Genomic DNA, 13,118 nt, shown 5'->3' with positions numbered 1-13,118 from the left:
TTAGCTTCCTGCAGCGAGACGCAAAGCCCCCTCCGCCAAGCCGCGCGGTTGCGGCGCCCCTGCCCCTCCCACCCCTCGCTCACGCTGGCGGCATCAGGGTCACCGGCCGGGGGGCTTGGGGTGGGAGAGACGCGGCTCACCGCGCCTGGAACCGGGGTCCTGGTCTGACCGGCGGGCGCCAGTTTCTGCTTCACCTCCGCCCCCGCCCCCGCCCCCCCCCCACCCGCGCCCCGGGATGCCGTCTGGAGCCCGGATGCCCCACCAGGGGGCGCCCATGGGCCCCCCGGGCTCCCCGTACATGGGCAGCCCCGCCGTGCGACCCGGCCTGGCCCCCGCGGGCATGGAGCCCGCCCGCAAGCGAGCAGCGCCCCCGCCCGGCCAGAGCCAGGCCCAGAGCCAGGGCCAGCCGGTGCCCACCGCCCCCGCGCGGAGCCGCAGGTGAGTGGGGCCCAGAGCGGACGGGGGGCGGGCCACGGGACCCCAGGGACGGGGTGGGTGAGGAGCGAGATTGGAAGGAGCGAGGAAGAAGGATCAGCAAGGAACGAGCCGTCCTGGGTGGGATGCCCTCTGGGGAGGTGGGCCGAGGGGGCACTGGTCAGGTTCCTTTGTGTGCCCACCGTAGAGACCGAAGCTGCAGCCGTCGCGCCCTTGTCCTTGTCACCTGCTCGGTCCTTCTCTCCCCCCTTGTCCCCAGGTTCTGGGAGACGCTTCAGCCTTTGGGGTGGGGGTGGGGCTGGCGGTAGGACCGAGGGCTGAGCTTTAGGGACTGTATTTCTCCAAGTGTGGCTGTCCAGTGCACCGCCCTCAGTACCCTGGCTTGACTGTTTAAAAGCCCCACTCCAGATATTCTCAATCTGACTCTCTGGCCAGGGGGGTGGAGCCTGGGGATTTGCCCTGTGGGTGGTCTCCTGCACAGTCCTGCTCTCAGGTGATTCCTAGGCACTCAGAGGTTGAAGAGCTGCCATAATCTATCCTCGGGACCAGGTCTGCCCCACAGCCACCAGGGACCAGCCCGTTTCCCCGTCTGAGCCAGCTGGTGGCACCCCAAAAGCCCCTGCTGGTGTCTGGCACGAGAGATGCCCCTCTGGGTTTCACTATTTAACCAAACACACATGCTTCCCTTTGCACACCAGATGGAGTCCTATAAAAGGAGTAATATGGATTTTACCTCATTATTAAATATTTTTTACACATCAAGGAAAATTCACCATTTATAGGAATCCCATGATGAATTCTTTTGCAAAGTGAATCATCCTTTTATACAGTAAACAAGTTCCTGATTTGTCTTGTATAAATGGAGAGTTTCACATAGGTAATTTCTTCAAAACAAATCAGACCTTTAATGAAAGGTGTTTACCGAGCCTTAGAATAGGCTTTTGGAAGGGAGGGGGCAGTGGTTATCACCACACAGGGATGGTACAGAGCCATCCTCCAGGCTGGGTTCTAATCTCAACTCGCCAAGGATCTTCTGGGGGTGCTTTTAGGAATCAGAAGCAGCTAGCGGGTCAAGAAGAGTCCAAGTCTCAGCTGCCACCCCAAATCCAGCCTGCAGTCACACCCCACAGGAGAACCCTCTCTCTGGATCCCTCTGGTTGTGTTTCTGGACCCTGTTGGCGGGTGATCCGAGGGCCTGTCAGCATCCCCTTCCAAGCCCAGGGTGCCAGGGGTGCAAGTCCTCACCGGCTTCACCCATCGCCCCCTGCTCCAGGGATGGGAGAGGGTGTCCGACACGGCTCCCCTCCCTCTGAGCTCAGGCCACCTTGGGCTGTGCACCCCTGCTAACAGAAAGGGAAAGTCCTCAGAATCCTTCCTCCCTCTCCTCTGTCCTCCCCCTCCCTAGCTTTTCTCAAACACTTTTGCAGCTTCCCCACCCCCCCCAAGTCTAAATTTCTCTGGCCTGAGGATATGGTGGGGGTGGAAAGGGGCTCCCGGGCTAGAGAAAGGACCGGGGCCGCATCTGCTCCCCACGAGAGGACGTAGCGCCATGCCAGACACCACTGCCATAGCCCCTTGGGCGGGCAGACAAGCGGGCTGTGGGAACCCCAGCCAGGCGGGTGGAGATGTCGGGATAATTTAGCAGGTGGCCTCGTTACTCCCAGATCTGTCGCCATGGTAACCTGGTTTTTTCTTTAAAAAATGTACAGTGCCAAGAGGAGGAAGATGGCTGACAAAATCCTCCCTCAAAGGGTGAGTGCCTTTCACAGCAGCCCCCAGCCCACCCTCAACCCTTCGCTGCTCTGCCTCCTCTCCCCCCACCCCAACCCCCCGGGGCTGCTTCCCCTCCCCCCTTAGGAGCAGAGCTTCAGCGTCACAGCCACTTTCACTTTTTGTTTAAAAAGCTAATTAAGAAGTGGGGCTCCCCGGCCAGAGGGAGGGGGTGGGGCAGAGGGAAGGAGCGGAGCCGGAAGAGGTAGGGTACTGGGCCCTGGGTGCAGTGGACTGAGCTCCAGCAGTCCGCAGACATAAATACAGGTGTGGGACAAAGAGGGCACAAGAGCTAGGGGACCAAAGGCTGGCAGGGGGAGTGAAGGGAACTGAGGCTGGCCAGAAGGCCTGGATGTCATAAGTGAACCCAGGCCAAGCTAGGCGTGGGGGGTGGTACAGCTGAGACGTCAGGTGGAGCGACGAGGTGGGGTGGCAGGGTAGAGGCAAGCAGCGACACCCTCTGTCTCAGGCACCCCAGGGTCCCAGGCACTTTGCAGACACCCCAGGAAGGTCCAGAGGCCATGTGACAAGGGCAAGGACAAGATGAGGAGGGGAAGCCCTAGTTGCTGGGCTCCGTGGCTGCTGCGGCTGCCCCTAGTGATGAAATGCTTCTCCGTCGAGGGAGAAGCAGCGTGTATCCCTACATGTCGAGGTCCTTTCTGCTGGATACGCAGTCCTGGGGAGAAGTCCCCGTTTGCACTCCCAAAGTTGCGTGCCCAGAACCTGGCCAGCTCCCCTCTACACCCTTTGTACCCTGGGACCGTAAGACACGCACATTCCACCTACAACACTGGCTGAGCCCCTGGTTCCCCGTCTTGCTCCTTCTGTTCCAGATCCGGGAGCTGGTCCCCGAGTCCCAGGCTTATATGGACCTCCTGGCATTTGAGAGGAAACTGGATCAAACCATCATGCGGAAGCGGGTGGACATCCAGGAGGCTCTAAAGAGGCCAATGAAGGTGTCTTGATTTGGGGGCAGGAAGAGGGCTCTGGGTCCTGTTCCAAGGATGGAGGAGTAGGATTGCCCCGGGAATGGGAGCACACAGCGTTGGCTCGGTACTACACTCTTTATTTCTACAGCAAAAGCGGAAGCTGCGTCTTTATATCTCCAATACTTTTAACCCTGCGAAGCCCGATGCTGAAGATTCTGATGGCAGCATTGCCTCCTGGGAGCTGCGGGTGGAGGGGAAGCTCCTGGATGACGTACGTCCTGGCCCAGGTCTCTCCAGGTGTCCTGGGGTGGGTATGGGGCTGAGCTGAGGACAGAACGAGATGTTTGCACCATGGGTTAGGGAGTCAGCCCCAGCCAGGGGTGGGCGGCCTGCGGAGATGGTCCAGGTGCCGAGGCCTGCTTCTAGCCGCGCTGCCCTACCCGACCAGCCCCACCCACCCCCGACTCATCGTGCCCCCACGGTCCCTGTCGTGCCCCCACGGTCCCTGTCCTGCCCCCACAGCCCAGCAAGCAGAAGCGGAAGTTCTCTTCCTTCTTCAAGAGTTTGGTCATTGAGCTGGACAAAGACCTTTATGGCCCCGACAACCACCTAGTTGAGGTAAGACCCAGACCTCTTCTGCCCGGGGACAGCCACCCTTCCAGGGACCAGCGTCCCCTCAGCCGCGCGGATCTGGAGCAGGGACCACCCGAGCGCCCCTGGGCCCAGCAGCCCAGCTGGGCCTGTGAGGTGACCCAGCTCTCCTCCCCGCTGGGCAGTGGCACCGGACACCCACCACCCAGGAGACGGACGGCTTCCAGGTGAAGAGGCCGGGGGACCTGAGTGTACGCTGCACACTGCTCCTCATGCTGGACTACCAGGTCCGTGCCCCTCCCCCCACACCCTTGCTCTTAGGGCAGGCCTCGGCTTCAAGGGGGCGCACCCCGAGGGACCCCATGCTCTTCCCAATCTCACCTTCTCCAGAAGCATGTTTCCCAGGAGCCCAGTCATCACGTCCCCCCCCCAGTCCCAAGCTGCCTGGCCCTGAGCTCTTCCCACTCCCTCGCTTTTATTTTCGCGGCCATCTTTTCCCAGCCTCCCCAATTCAAACTGGATCCCCGCCTGGCTCGGCTGCTGGGATTGCACACACAGAGCCGCTCAGCCATCGTGCAGGCCCTCTGGCAGTATGTGAAGACCAACAGGCTGCAGGACTCGCATGACAAGGAATACATCAATGGGGACAAATACTTCCAGCAGGTACCCCCTCCCCTGATCTCAGGGATGTTGGGGGGCAGGCAGAGGTCCCAATAGGGGAGGTGCCTCGACTAAGGACTAACGGCAACACCCCCTCCTCCACGTCTAGATTCCTGGGTATCACAAACGGTAAGCAGGGTCCTAGTGCAGGCCCAACCGTGGCGTAGCTCCTCGCCGCAGCCCATCCCCTTTAGCCAAGCCAGTTTAGAAAGATCTGGAACCTTAAAAGGCCAACAGTTTGGGGAACATAATATTCTTGGCACTTGAGAGTTAGGATCCCTGGGTTCTAGTCCTGGATCCAGACTCTACCAAAGTAGAGATTATTATTCGTAAAGCTGTTTAAATAAACACGGCAGATAAACCCGAGGAGTAAAATAGCAGTGGATGTTTATTGAGCACTTGTCGTGTGCCAGGCACTGTTGCAAGCAGTGTGGCCTCATCCACTTAGTTTTCCCAACCACCCTGGTAGTTACCGTCCCCACTCTGGACATGAAGAAACCGAGGCCTGAGAGCTCAGGGGACTGGCCCGAGGTTGTGGTGTCAATGGAAGAGGCAGGATTTGCCCCTCGGCGGCCACAGACCCAGCGCCGGTGCTTTCAGCCACTGCACTGCACCAACCCACGCCCTTGTCCTCACTCCACCACCCACTGACACCCTCGTCCCTGCCCCAGCAGCACTGGAGTTAGACTTGCTCTTGGCGTCTTGTGGCCGTCCCAGAATGGAAGGATCTAGGACTGTAGTTACACTCTTTTCAAGCAGATGAGATTGGTCTCTTTCTCTCCTGCTTCAGATTTTTGATTGCCCGCGGCTGAAGTTTTCTGAGATTCCCCAGCGCCTCACAGCTCTGCTATTGCCCCCTGACCCTATTGTCATCAACCACGTTATCAGGTGAGGCCCCAGCTTGCTCCTCAGACCAGGGAATCATTGCAGTCCTGCCCTCCCTCTTTCTCCCCCCCCCCCCGCTCCCCCCCCCCCCAGCCCCCACCACCGCATCTGCCCCTGGGACCCTCTGGCCTCTGTGGGAGCAGCGCGGATACCAAGGGCTGGACTTCCCTGGCAGCGTGGACCCGTCGGACCAGAAGAAGACGGCGTGCTACGATATTGACGTGGAGGTAGAGGAGCCACTGAAGGGACAGATGAGCAGCTTCCTCCTGTCCACGGCCAACCAGCAGGAGATCAGCGCTCTGGACAGTAAGGTGGGGCCAGAGCCCAGAGCTAGAGTGGGACGTTAACCCCGAAATGACAAAATAACAGACAAGAGACGAGAGCACAGGCCTATGGAGAGATGAAGGGGGCAGGTGGCCCTTCCCTTGCTACTTAGAGCTCTGCCCATCCCCCCTTCCCCAGGCCCGGACCCCAGGGATTGCCCTTCAAAGGAACAGCAGCAAACCCCTCCCCCCGCTGGCCCCTCTCCTCCTTCCCCTTCTCTCCCACATCACCATGGCCAGGTGAAAGCGTCTTTCTTTCTACCTGTAGATCCATGAGACGATTGAGTCCATAAACCAGCTCAAGATCCAGAGGGACTTCATGCTAAGCTTCTCCAGAGACCCCAAAGGCTACATCCAAGACCTGCTCCGCTCCCAGAGCCGGGACCTCAAGGTGAAGGGGACTCAGGGAGCACTGGATGGAAGAGAAGCATATTGGGAAGACAGTAAAGGTGGTTACACAAGGGCTGGAGGGGGTCTGGGCTCAGGGCTGACCCCGCTGCTCCCTCCCAGGTGATGACAGATGTGGCAGGCAACCCTGAGGAGGAGCGCCGGGCTGAGTTCTACCACCAGCCCTGGTCCCAGGAAGCCGTCAGCCGCTATTTCTACTGCAAGGTGTGGAGGGGCCCGTGTACCTCAGGCCTCCCCCCCCTCACTCCCAGAGAAGCCTCCCTTCCCAGCCCCGTCAGCGGCCCTTGCTGCTCCACCAACCCCCTCACCGCGGAGGAGCCCTCCCTGCCCCCAGATGCTCTTCCAGGGTGGCTGGGTGGTGGGGACTGGCCTGTCACTCACCAGCAACAGCGTAACCCTGCTACTGCTCTTATTTCCCTCAAGATCCAGCAGCGCAGGCAGGAGCTGGAGCAGTCGCTGGTTGTGCGCAACACCTAGGAGCCCCCGTGAATGAGCACCACTGTGGGCCTCCGGGCCCGGGGCCCTGGCCCCCCGGGGGCTCTGCCATCACTCCCCTGACACCTTCTGGGTGAGGCAGGGGAATGATTAAAGGTCATGCATCTGAGAGCAGCCTTGTGTGTCATTGGCAACTGGGGAGGAAGGACAAGGGGAAGGCGGCGGGTCCCTCTGGGAAGATTCCCCACCCCCTCCCTCAGAGTCTTCTCTTTACTCCATTTTCCCTAGACCTAAAAACAGTTTGGCAGAAGACACTTTTAATAACATTTTTCTTATTAAAAAAATACAGCCACAAGCTCTCCATCTGTCCATCCGTTTTGCCTTGCCCTTCCCGGGGCTTGCGGCCGAAAGGGGAACTGCACGGAGGGGCAGGGCCCCGGGCCATGCTAGGTGCTGTTGGCCTGCTCCGGCTCAAACAGCGCCACTGCGAGCTGGGCCCGGCCCCCCAGCCCCTCCAGGTTGCTGAGGCGGCAGCGGTGGTAGAGCTCCTCGCTGAGCCGTGGGCTACAGTCCCGCAGGGAGAACTTCTGCACCAGCCCTGGCTCCACGGCCCGGAAGAGGTGGAGCCCTGAGAACCGGAGGAAAACATCCATCACCTCCAGCCCCTCCAGGGCTTCCTCCTCTTCCTGGCCTGCCAGTTCACCAGCCAGCCGGGCTCGGGCCGCCAGGTAGTCGGCGTTGTAGAAGCAGCCCTCCGCGGAAGCCTGTCGGTCAAACCTGCCTCCTACGGGAGCCCCCCGGGCAGCGTCGGCCCCGGGAGGGGACGGGGGGTCAGGGCCGGCTCCCGGGGGCCCTGGGGGAGATCTCTGTGGTGCCAGGGCAGGGTTGAACTCCTGGAAATGCACTGGGAAGAAGGCCTGCCAGCCAGAGATGGCGTTCATTCGGCAGCGGTTGAGGACTTCGGGCCCGGGCCTGGTCCACACGGTGGTGAGGAAGAAGAGTGTGTCCACGGGGTGCTTCTTAGAGACCACGTCCATGAGCCGCACCTGCGAAGGGGCCTCTGCGCGCACCGCGAGCCAGGCCAGCCTGGTCCCCGGGTACCGTTGCTCTAACTCGGCCGCTGCCGCCTTCACCCCAAGGAATGGCTCTGGGGCCCCTCGGCCACCTTCCCGGGGTCCGTAGACCAGCAGCAGGGTGAGCAGCGCGTGCTCTCGTGGCTCCAGGACACCGGCCGCAAAGGCCTCCAGGAAAGCCAGGGCTGCGGCAGCTTCGGCCGCCAGGAGCGGCAGCACGAGCTGCACACGGGTGGCCTCTGTGACATAGGGCATGGGCAGGATCTCCACCCGGCTCAGCGGCCGCAGCAGGCTGACCCTTCGTGCCAGGGCCCGCCGGTGCCCGCGCTGCGTCACGGCTTCCAGCAGGAGGTCCAGGGTGTACTCCATGCCCCGCGCCGGGTCGAAGCGCCGATAGCCGTTGAGCAGCCGCTGCTTCTGAAAGCGCAGGCGGGGCTGGTAGCGCCGATTTAGCTGCTCCAAAGCAGTCTCCACTGCGTCACCCACATCGGCCCTGCTGGCCCCCTGCAGTGGGCACTTGGGGGACCCGTCTGCACAGGAGAAGGTATGCTGCTCTGTGAAGTAGTCCCAGCCCAGCACCTCAAATCGAGAGTGTGGCGTGAAAGGGGCCGGGAGCCCGATGGGCCAGCTCAGCCCTGCCTCGCCCTCGGGGGTCAGCACGGTCAGGTTCTGGATCTGAGCCTAGGGTGGGAGGGACGCACAGTTAGTGCCCTCTCAGGAGTCAGGGACCGACCCGGCTCTAGCGTCCTGGGTTCTTAGCTCTGTCCTGACTCTGTCAACAGGTAGTGAGGTGCCCCCGGGCTACTTGTTCAATCCCCTTTCCATTCTTGTCTGTAAAATGCAGAAAGCATATGAATCCTACACACCTTACACGGTTGCTCCGAGAAAGGAAGAGGTGGAAAATGTGCTTTGGCAGAGGTTAAAGCCCCGCAGCCTTTCTCTCCCACACCCACAGTACACCTTCTTCAGGACTGAACCTTTGCTTTCACCTGCATTCATTCCACCACTCACAACCACGATCCACTGGAGCGTTCTTCCACGTCTACCCTTGGGCTTTTTAAGGACGGTGCTAGAAATCCAGGGACTTCTAGGCTTCTGCGTCTCCAGTGGAGGGGCACTAAAACAATCGTGTCTAAGCGCCGTACCGAGCCCTAATCCTCATAGTGCACCTGCAAACCCTTTTCACTCCATCCAGGTCGGGCCAGGACCTTCTCTTATGATTGACCCGGGTGCCCATGGGCCCCTTCTCCTTGGAGATGTTTATATTTAGGTATGGTCAGCCTCTTCCTACCTCACCAGCCTCCCCGCTCACCCAGCTGCCCACTCACTGGGAGCTCCAACCGTGGACCCAGGCTCACCTGCAGTTGTTCTATCTCGCTGTACGCCCGCTCCAGCTCCAGAGCACTGAAGCGCTTATGGAGCCTGTACATGAGGGTTCCCTCGGAGACGGGATGCACTGCGAAGGCACTCAGGAAAGCCGAGCTCCCCTCCTTCTCCGGGTCCCTATTTTTGGCCAGTTCAAATGAACGATACTGCTGCCCCTAAAGGGACCAATCAGATCAATCAAAACCACACACGAGGGGCTGCCTGTCCCCACCACCCTTAACCAGACTCCGCATTCACCCCTGTTGCTGCCACAGAACAGGGGGAGAGCAGGAGCTCACTCCAGTGTCCCCTTAAGCTTGGCCTGACTTTCACCAGACTTGGGAAAAAAGAATGTGAAGTAGGCAATTAAGGATGCCCTCTTTGCCCAAAGAACCGCACTGTTTCAAGAGAATGAAAGCCATGAGCCAGAAAATGCTCCACTACTCTGGTTTACCTTACTTCTCCAGGACAGTGGCCATCTCTAGGACATTCCCAGATTGTTTATGACTGTGCATGTGTCAGGGGAGGGGGCAAAGGGCAGGGGAGCAGATGGGAGGAGCTGGTGAGTAGGGGTACCTTTCTATCTTGCCCAGAGGGCCCCTGACAAGATGCCACTTTTGACAGCCCGAGGGTTCTAAGCCAGGGTCAGTGGCTAGGAAGGACAAAACCCCAACGTGCTGCTGGGAAGGAGCCAGCAGCACCCACCCTGGAGACCAATCACTCAGTCACTACGAATTGTCGGGGACCGAGATGGACTCGAAAGGGCTGTCACCTGGTGCTGTGAGACACAGCCGATGCCCAGAGAGTCGATGAGGCAGCGGCCAAGCCACTCATCAGGACGGGCACTGAGAATGTCTCCTCGGCAGCCGTCCAGATGGGGCCGCAGTCGAAGCAGGAGACTCCGTGACAACAGGTAGCCAAAGCCCCCGTGGCAGTACCGGGCCTGCTCGCCTGCGCCAATAAACTCCTCGGCTCGGCCCAAGTACAGGTCTTGGTTGATGCTGAGGTGGCCAGCAAGGGCTGCCAGGCGGGGGGCCTGTACATACGTGTCATCCTGCATGATGAAGAACCAGTCGTAGTCGCCCCCAAAGTGTGTGTGGAGATGGCGCAGGGTCTCTGACATGAGCCAGGCTGGCCGTTCATCCCCGTGAGATACCACCTGCATTCCTGCAGGAGTCCGCGCCCCTCGCTGCCCAGTGAAGTACAGTAATCGAGGGAAGTGGTGGGCCACCGTGCGGTTGACAGCCACAGCCAGAGTGGGCAGGGTAGCCCTGGAGGTCAGGACAGCCACCAGCAACCGCTCCCGAGAGCCCAGCTCTGTCTGGATATACCGAGTCCTGTGGAGGGACCAACAGGCCAAGGGTCAACTCCTTAATCTTTAGGAGCCCGGTTTGCCCAGCATATACGTCGCTCCAGGGATGAAGAGAGGAGAGACCTCCTCATTGATATTAATGAGCTACTCCAGTGAGCATCCACTGACACTGGAATTCATTTGGGGAGGGTTCCACTAAGGATGGATTGGATGACTAGGTGGTCAGATGCAATTCCTGCCCTGTTTAAGAACATCCCACACAAATTTAACACCAATGGGCAAGACTTTCTTAAACCTGAGAAGGGAAAAATAGGAACAAACCATGATGGGTAATAAGGCAAAGAATTGTTCTAGGAGCCTAACACTGATTACCAGTGAAGGCAGAGGCAAGGCCTTAGAGCCGTGCAGAAGTGGGGTCCGGGGGCCATGTACGCACACAGCTCTCACCTGAGCACCTTCTTATAGGGCTTGTTGGGATCCCTGTAGTAAGGGACAATCCGGGGTTTGAAGTCTTCATCACTTTGGTCCAGTCCAGTTCTTGAGTCTGGATTATGTGGCACTCCTGGTTCCCCCACAGCTTCTACACATGGATCTTCTCCCTCACCCTGGATCCAGGAGACCCGCAAGAGGCTCAGGCTGCATCCCAGAGACAGCCCTAGGATGAGGGGCAGTGCTGGTCGCAGCAGAGCCAACAGGGAGCTCAGTCGCATGGTGGTAGGCCCTGCCATATGTATGCCCCAGAGGGCACGGCCTCAAGGATCAATCAATAGATTAATGGGCTTTAGGCCAACAGCAGGCCTACGGTTTTAACCAGGAAACCTAGGGTCAGTGAAGTCAATGAAAGAGCAAGGTGTGTTTGCTTCCAGGCCCAGCATCCCCAGGAAGCGTATGGCTGGGCTTCAGTCCTCGAGGTGCCAGATTCAACCCTCAGTCTAAATGGCAACACATATTAGAGTCAATTTCACCCATTAATGGGATTATGGTCTGTCTTCCAGAAAGAGGAGGGAACAAAACTTAATCCTGCCAAATCTAACCCAAAATGAAGGACTACACACACCTTTGGGGAAAAGCACATACTCCCATCAAAATAACAGCCTCAACGACAAGAGCCTTCGTCAGTAGGCCTTTTTCAAAGAGCACCTGGCAGAGGGCACGTTTCTCACTCAATTCACTGAAGGGGCTGCCGACTAGCTATTGAAGGCCAGCACGGGGGATGGGTTAAGGGCCTTTCTACTCTACTGCTGAGTGTTAAGGAAACACACAGCTACTAGAGTAACCCCTCCTCCCAGTCGAGAGTGGTCAGGAGCCTCTGCCATGGTGCACAGTTCTGCCCACCCACATGAGGTGGACACAGACGGTGACGCAGCACTGAGAGCCTCTCAGAGGAGGACAATGGCTGATGGAACCATGCTGCAGGGCAATTCTTCTCTGAATCCCAGCTGCTGAGAGGCTGGTGCCGTCCACCTTCTTCTGAGAGGAGACAGGAAGCAAATGACAGTAACTCTGGCTGTGTAAGAGCAATGCAGCGTCTGGTTTTACCGGGGCCCCAGGTACCCAAGCCAAACCAAAGTGGGAGGACGAGAAGCAGCTAAAGACGACACCGGGGTCCTGTGAAAGCAAACGGAGGCTTGGCTGGCTTCGGACGTGACCGCTGCCAGGGCGAGCGCCGCTGCTCTCCCTCTCAGCGATCAAAGACCAATTCCAGTCCTAGAAGGAAGGCCCAACGCGAGTTTTAGCTGTTAGTCTCAAAACAGAAATAAAACCGGCTGCGTCACGGAACTGTCGAGGAGGGGCTGGGGGACTCAGCTCGGTTTGTTCGGGCGGAGGGAATGGAGGTTGCGGCTGGGAGAGGAAGGCAAAGACCCCGTTATCAGGCCCGTCGGCGGGGCAGAGGCCCTGCCTGCGCCAGCGGGCGAGGGACAGCAGGCACACCCGAGTCCCACAGGCGGAGGCCCTGCAGCAGGGCCAGGGGAGGCGGCGGACCGGTAATGGGCAGCCCGGTGTGGCCGATGCGGCCAGCGCCGTCCTGGGGAGCAGGGGCGAGGGCGGGGGGGTGGGACCTGCTCCTGCCGTCTGGAGCGGCGCCCCTGTCGCCCCTGCAGGGGGAAGGGCGGGGAAGGGGGAACAGACCCCAGTGCCCGGCCGAGGCGCCAGCTCCGCCGCTGCAGCCGCTGCCACCTCACAGCCCGGCCCGCGCCTTCCTCTTCCGCTCGCCGTCAGTCCCGGTCTCTATGGTGACAGCATCCGGTCGCTCGCCCCGCCTCCGCCCCGGGTGGTCTCCCCGCCCCTTCCCCGCACCGCGCAGCCGCCGCGGGGATGACGTGGCGGCCCTGCCAGGCACCCGCCCGGAAGAAGAGGCGTGCGCCCCACAGACGCTAGTACGAGTGGACCCGGAGGCGCTCCGCATCTTCAACCTCAACTTTTGTCTACCTTGGAAATAAAATGTCCTTCGCCTCAGTGGGCGCGGTTCTGCCTCCTCGACGACTTCTCCCAATGGGCTTCGGAACCCCATCATCCACTGAGTTATTTCCGAAATGTTATTTGCCTACCAAGTTGCGGGCTAGCGTTGAAAGTATTGAGTGAGGGACGCCTGGGTGGCTCAGGCATTTAAGCGTCTGCCTTCGGTCAGGTCATGATGGCAGGGTCCTGGGATCGAGCATCGGGCTCGTTGCTCAGCAGGGAGTCCGCTTCTCCCTCTGCCTGCTGCTCTTCCAGTTTGTGCGCGCTCTCACACAAATAAATAAATAAAATCTTTAAAAAAAGAGAGAGAGAGAGAAGAAAAGAAAGAATTGAGTGAACAGTGGTAGGAGAGGCGGGCATGGTCCCTGCCCTCCGGGAGCTGAGGGGTTGAGGGAGACAGACATTAAACACACACTGACATACCAAAAATATAAACAGGTAGAAAGGAAATCACAGCCTGTCATAAGTATCA

The 13,118-nt window shown here is 59.4% G+C and overlaps 2 protein-coding genes across 5 annotated transcripts in view; one reads left to right on the top strand and one right to left on the bottom strand.

The window, feature by feature from the left end:
* SMARCD3 (SWI/SNF related, matrix associated, actin dependent regulator of chromatin, subfamily d, member 3) overlaps positions 1-6,791 on the top strand; it is a 28,389-nt gene extending 21,598 nt beyond the window's left edge. The window contains exons 2-13 of one of the 3 annotated variants that reach the window (XM_035723258.1): positions 226-438; positions 2,145-2,187; positions 3,039-3,161; positions 3,283-3,405; positions 3,657-3,752; positions 3,911-4,012; positions 4,227-4,388; positions 5,176-5,273; positions 5,446-5,581; positions 5,862-5,984; positions 6,104-6,205; positions 6,425-6,791. In XM_035723258.1, the coding sequence (XP_035579151.1) occupies positions 236-438; positions 2,145-2,187; positions 3,039-3,161; positions 3,283-3,405; positions 3,657-3,752; positions 3,911-4,012; positions 4,227-4,388; positions 5,176-5,273; positions 5,446-5,581; positions 5,862-5,984; positions 6,104-6,205; positions 6,425-6,478 (1,365 nt within the window). In that variant the 5' untranslated portion in view covers positions 226-235 and the 3' untranslated portion in view covers positions 6,479-6,791. The remainder of the gene's footprint in view (positions 1-225; positions 439-2,144; positions 2,188-3,038; positions 3,162-3,282; positions 3,406-3,656; positions 3,753-3,910; positions 4,013-4,226; positions 4,389-5,175; positions 5,274-5,445; positions 5,582-5,861; positions 5,985-6,103; positions 6,206-6,424) is intronic. The other 2 variants (XM_027573519.2, XM_027573522.2) reach the window with 2 other exon arrangements.
* On the bottom strand, positions 6,770-12,415 carry CHPF2 (chondroitin polymerizing factor 2). Of its 2 annotated transcripts, none has more exons than XM_027573518.1 (5): positions 12,317-12,415; positions 10,634-11,794; positions 9,647-10,211; positions 8,868-9,050; positions 6,770-8,190 (listed from the first exon to the last, which is right to left on the bottom strand). In XM_027573518.1, the coding sequence occupies exons 2-5, from the start codon at positions 10,912-10,914 to the stop codon at positions 6,883-6,885; spliced, it is 2,337 nt and encodes a 778-aa protein (XP_027429319.1). In that variant the 5' UTR covers positions 10,915-11,794; positions 12,317-12,415; the 3' UTR covers positions 6,770-6,882. The 2 variants fall into 2 exon arrangements, with proteins under 2 accessions (XP_027429319.1, XP_027429318.1); XM_027573517.1 differs by having other exon boundaries at positions 10,634-11,893; positions 12,317-12,400.
* Positions 12,416-13,118: the final 703 nt, after the last annotated feature.

Source organism: Zalophus californianus, chromosome 12, assembly GCF_009762305.2.
Source record: "Zalophus californianus isolate mZalCal1 chromosome 12, mZalCal1.pri.v2, whole genome shotgun sequence".
Classification (NCBI taxonomy): Eukaryota; Metazoa; Chordata; class Mammalia; order Carnivora; family Otariidae; genus Zalophus; species Zalophus californianus.
This window is presented reverse-complemented; position numbering and strand designations above follow the sequence as displayed.

What these genes read in the sequence shown, in the direction of transcription:
- CHPF2 (XM_027573518.1), bottom strand. Translation starts at nt 10,914, where the DNA reads ATGGCAGGGCCTACCACCATGCGACTGAGCTCCCTGTTGGCTCTGCTG. An exon ending in CCCTATAAGAAGGTGCTCAG is followed by an intron (nt 10,212 to 10,633) that starts GTGAGAGCTGTG and finishes GTCCCTCCACAG; the next exon opens with GACTCGGTATATCCAGACAG. An exon ending in GCTGTGTCTCACAGCACCAG is followed by an intron (nt 9,051 to 9,646) that starts GTGACAGCCCTT and finishes TGGTCCCTTTAG; the next exon opens with GGGCAGCAGTATCGTTCATT.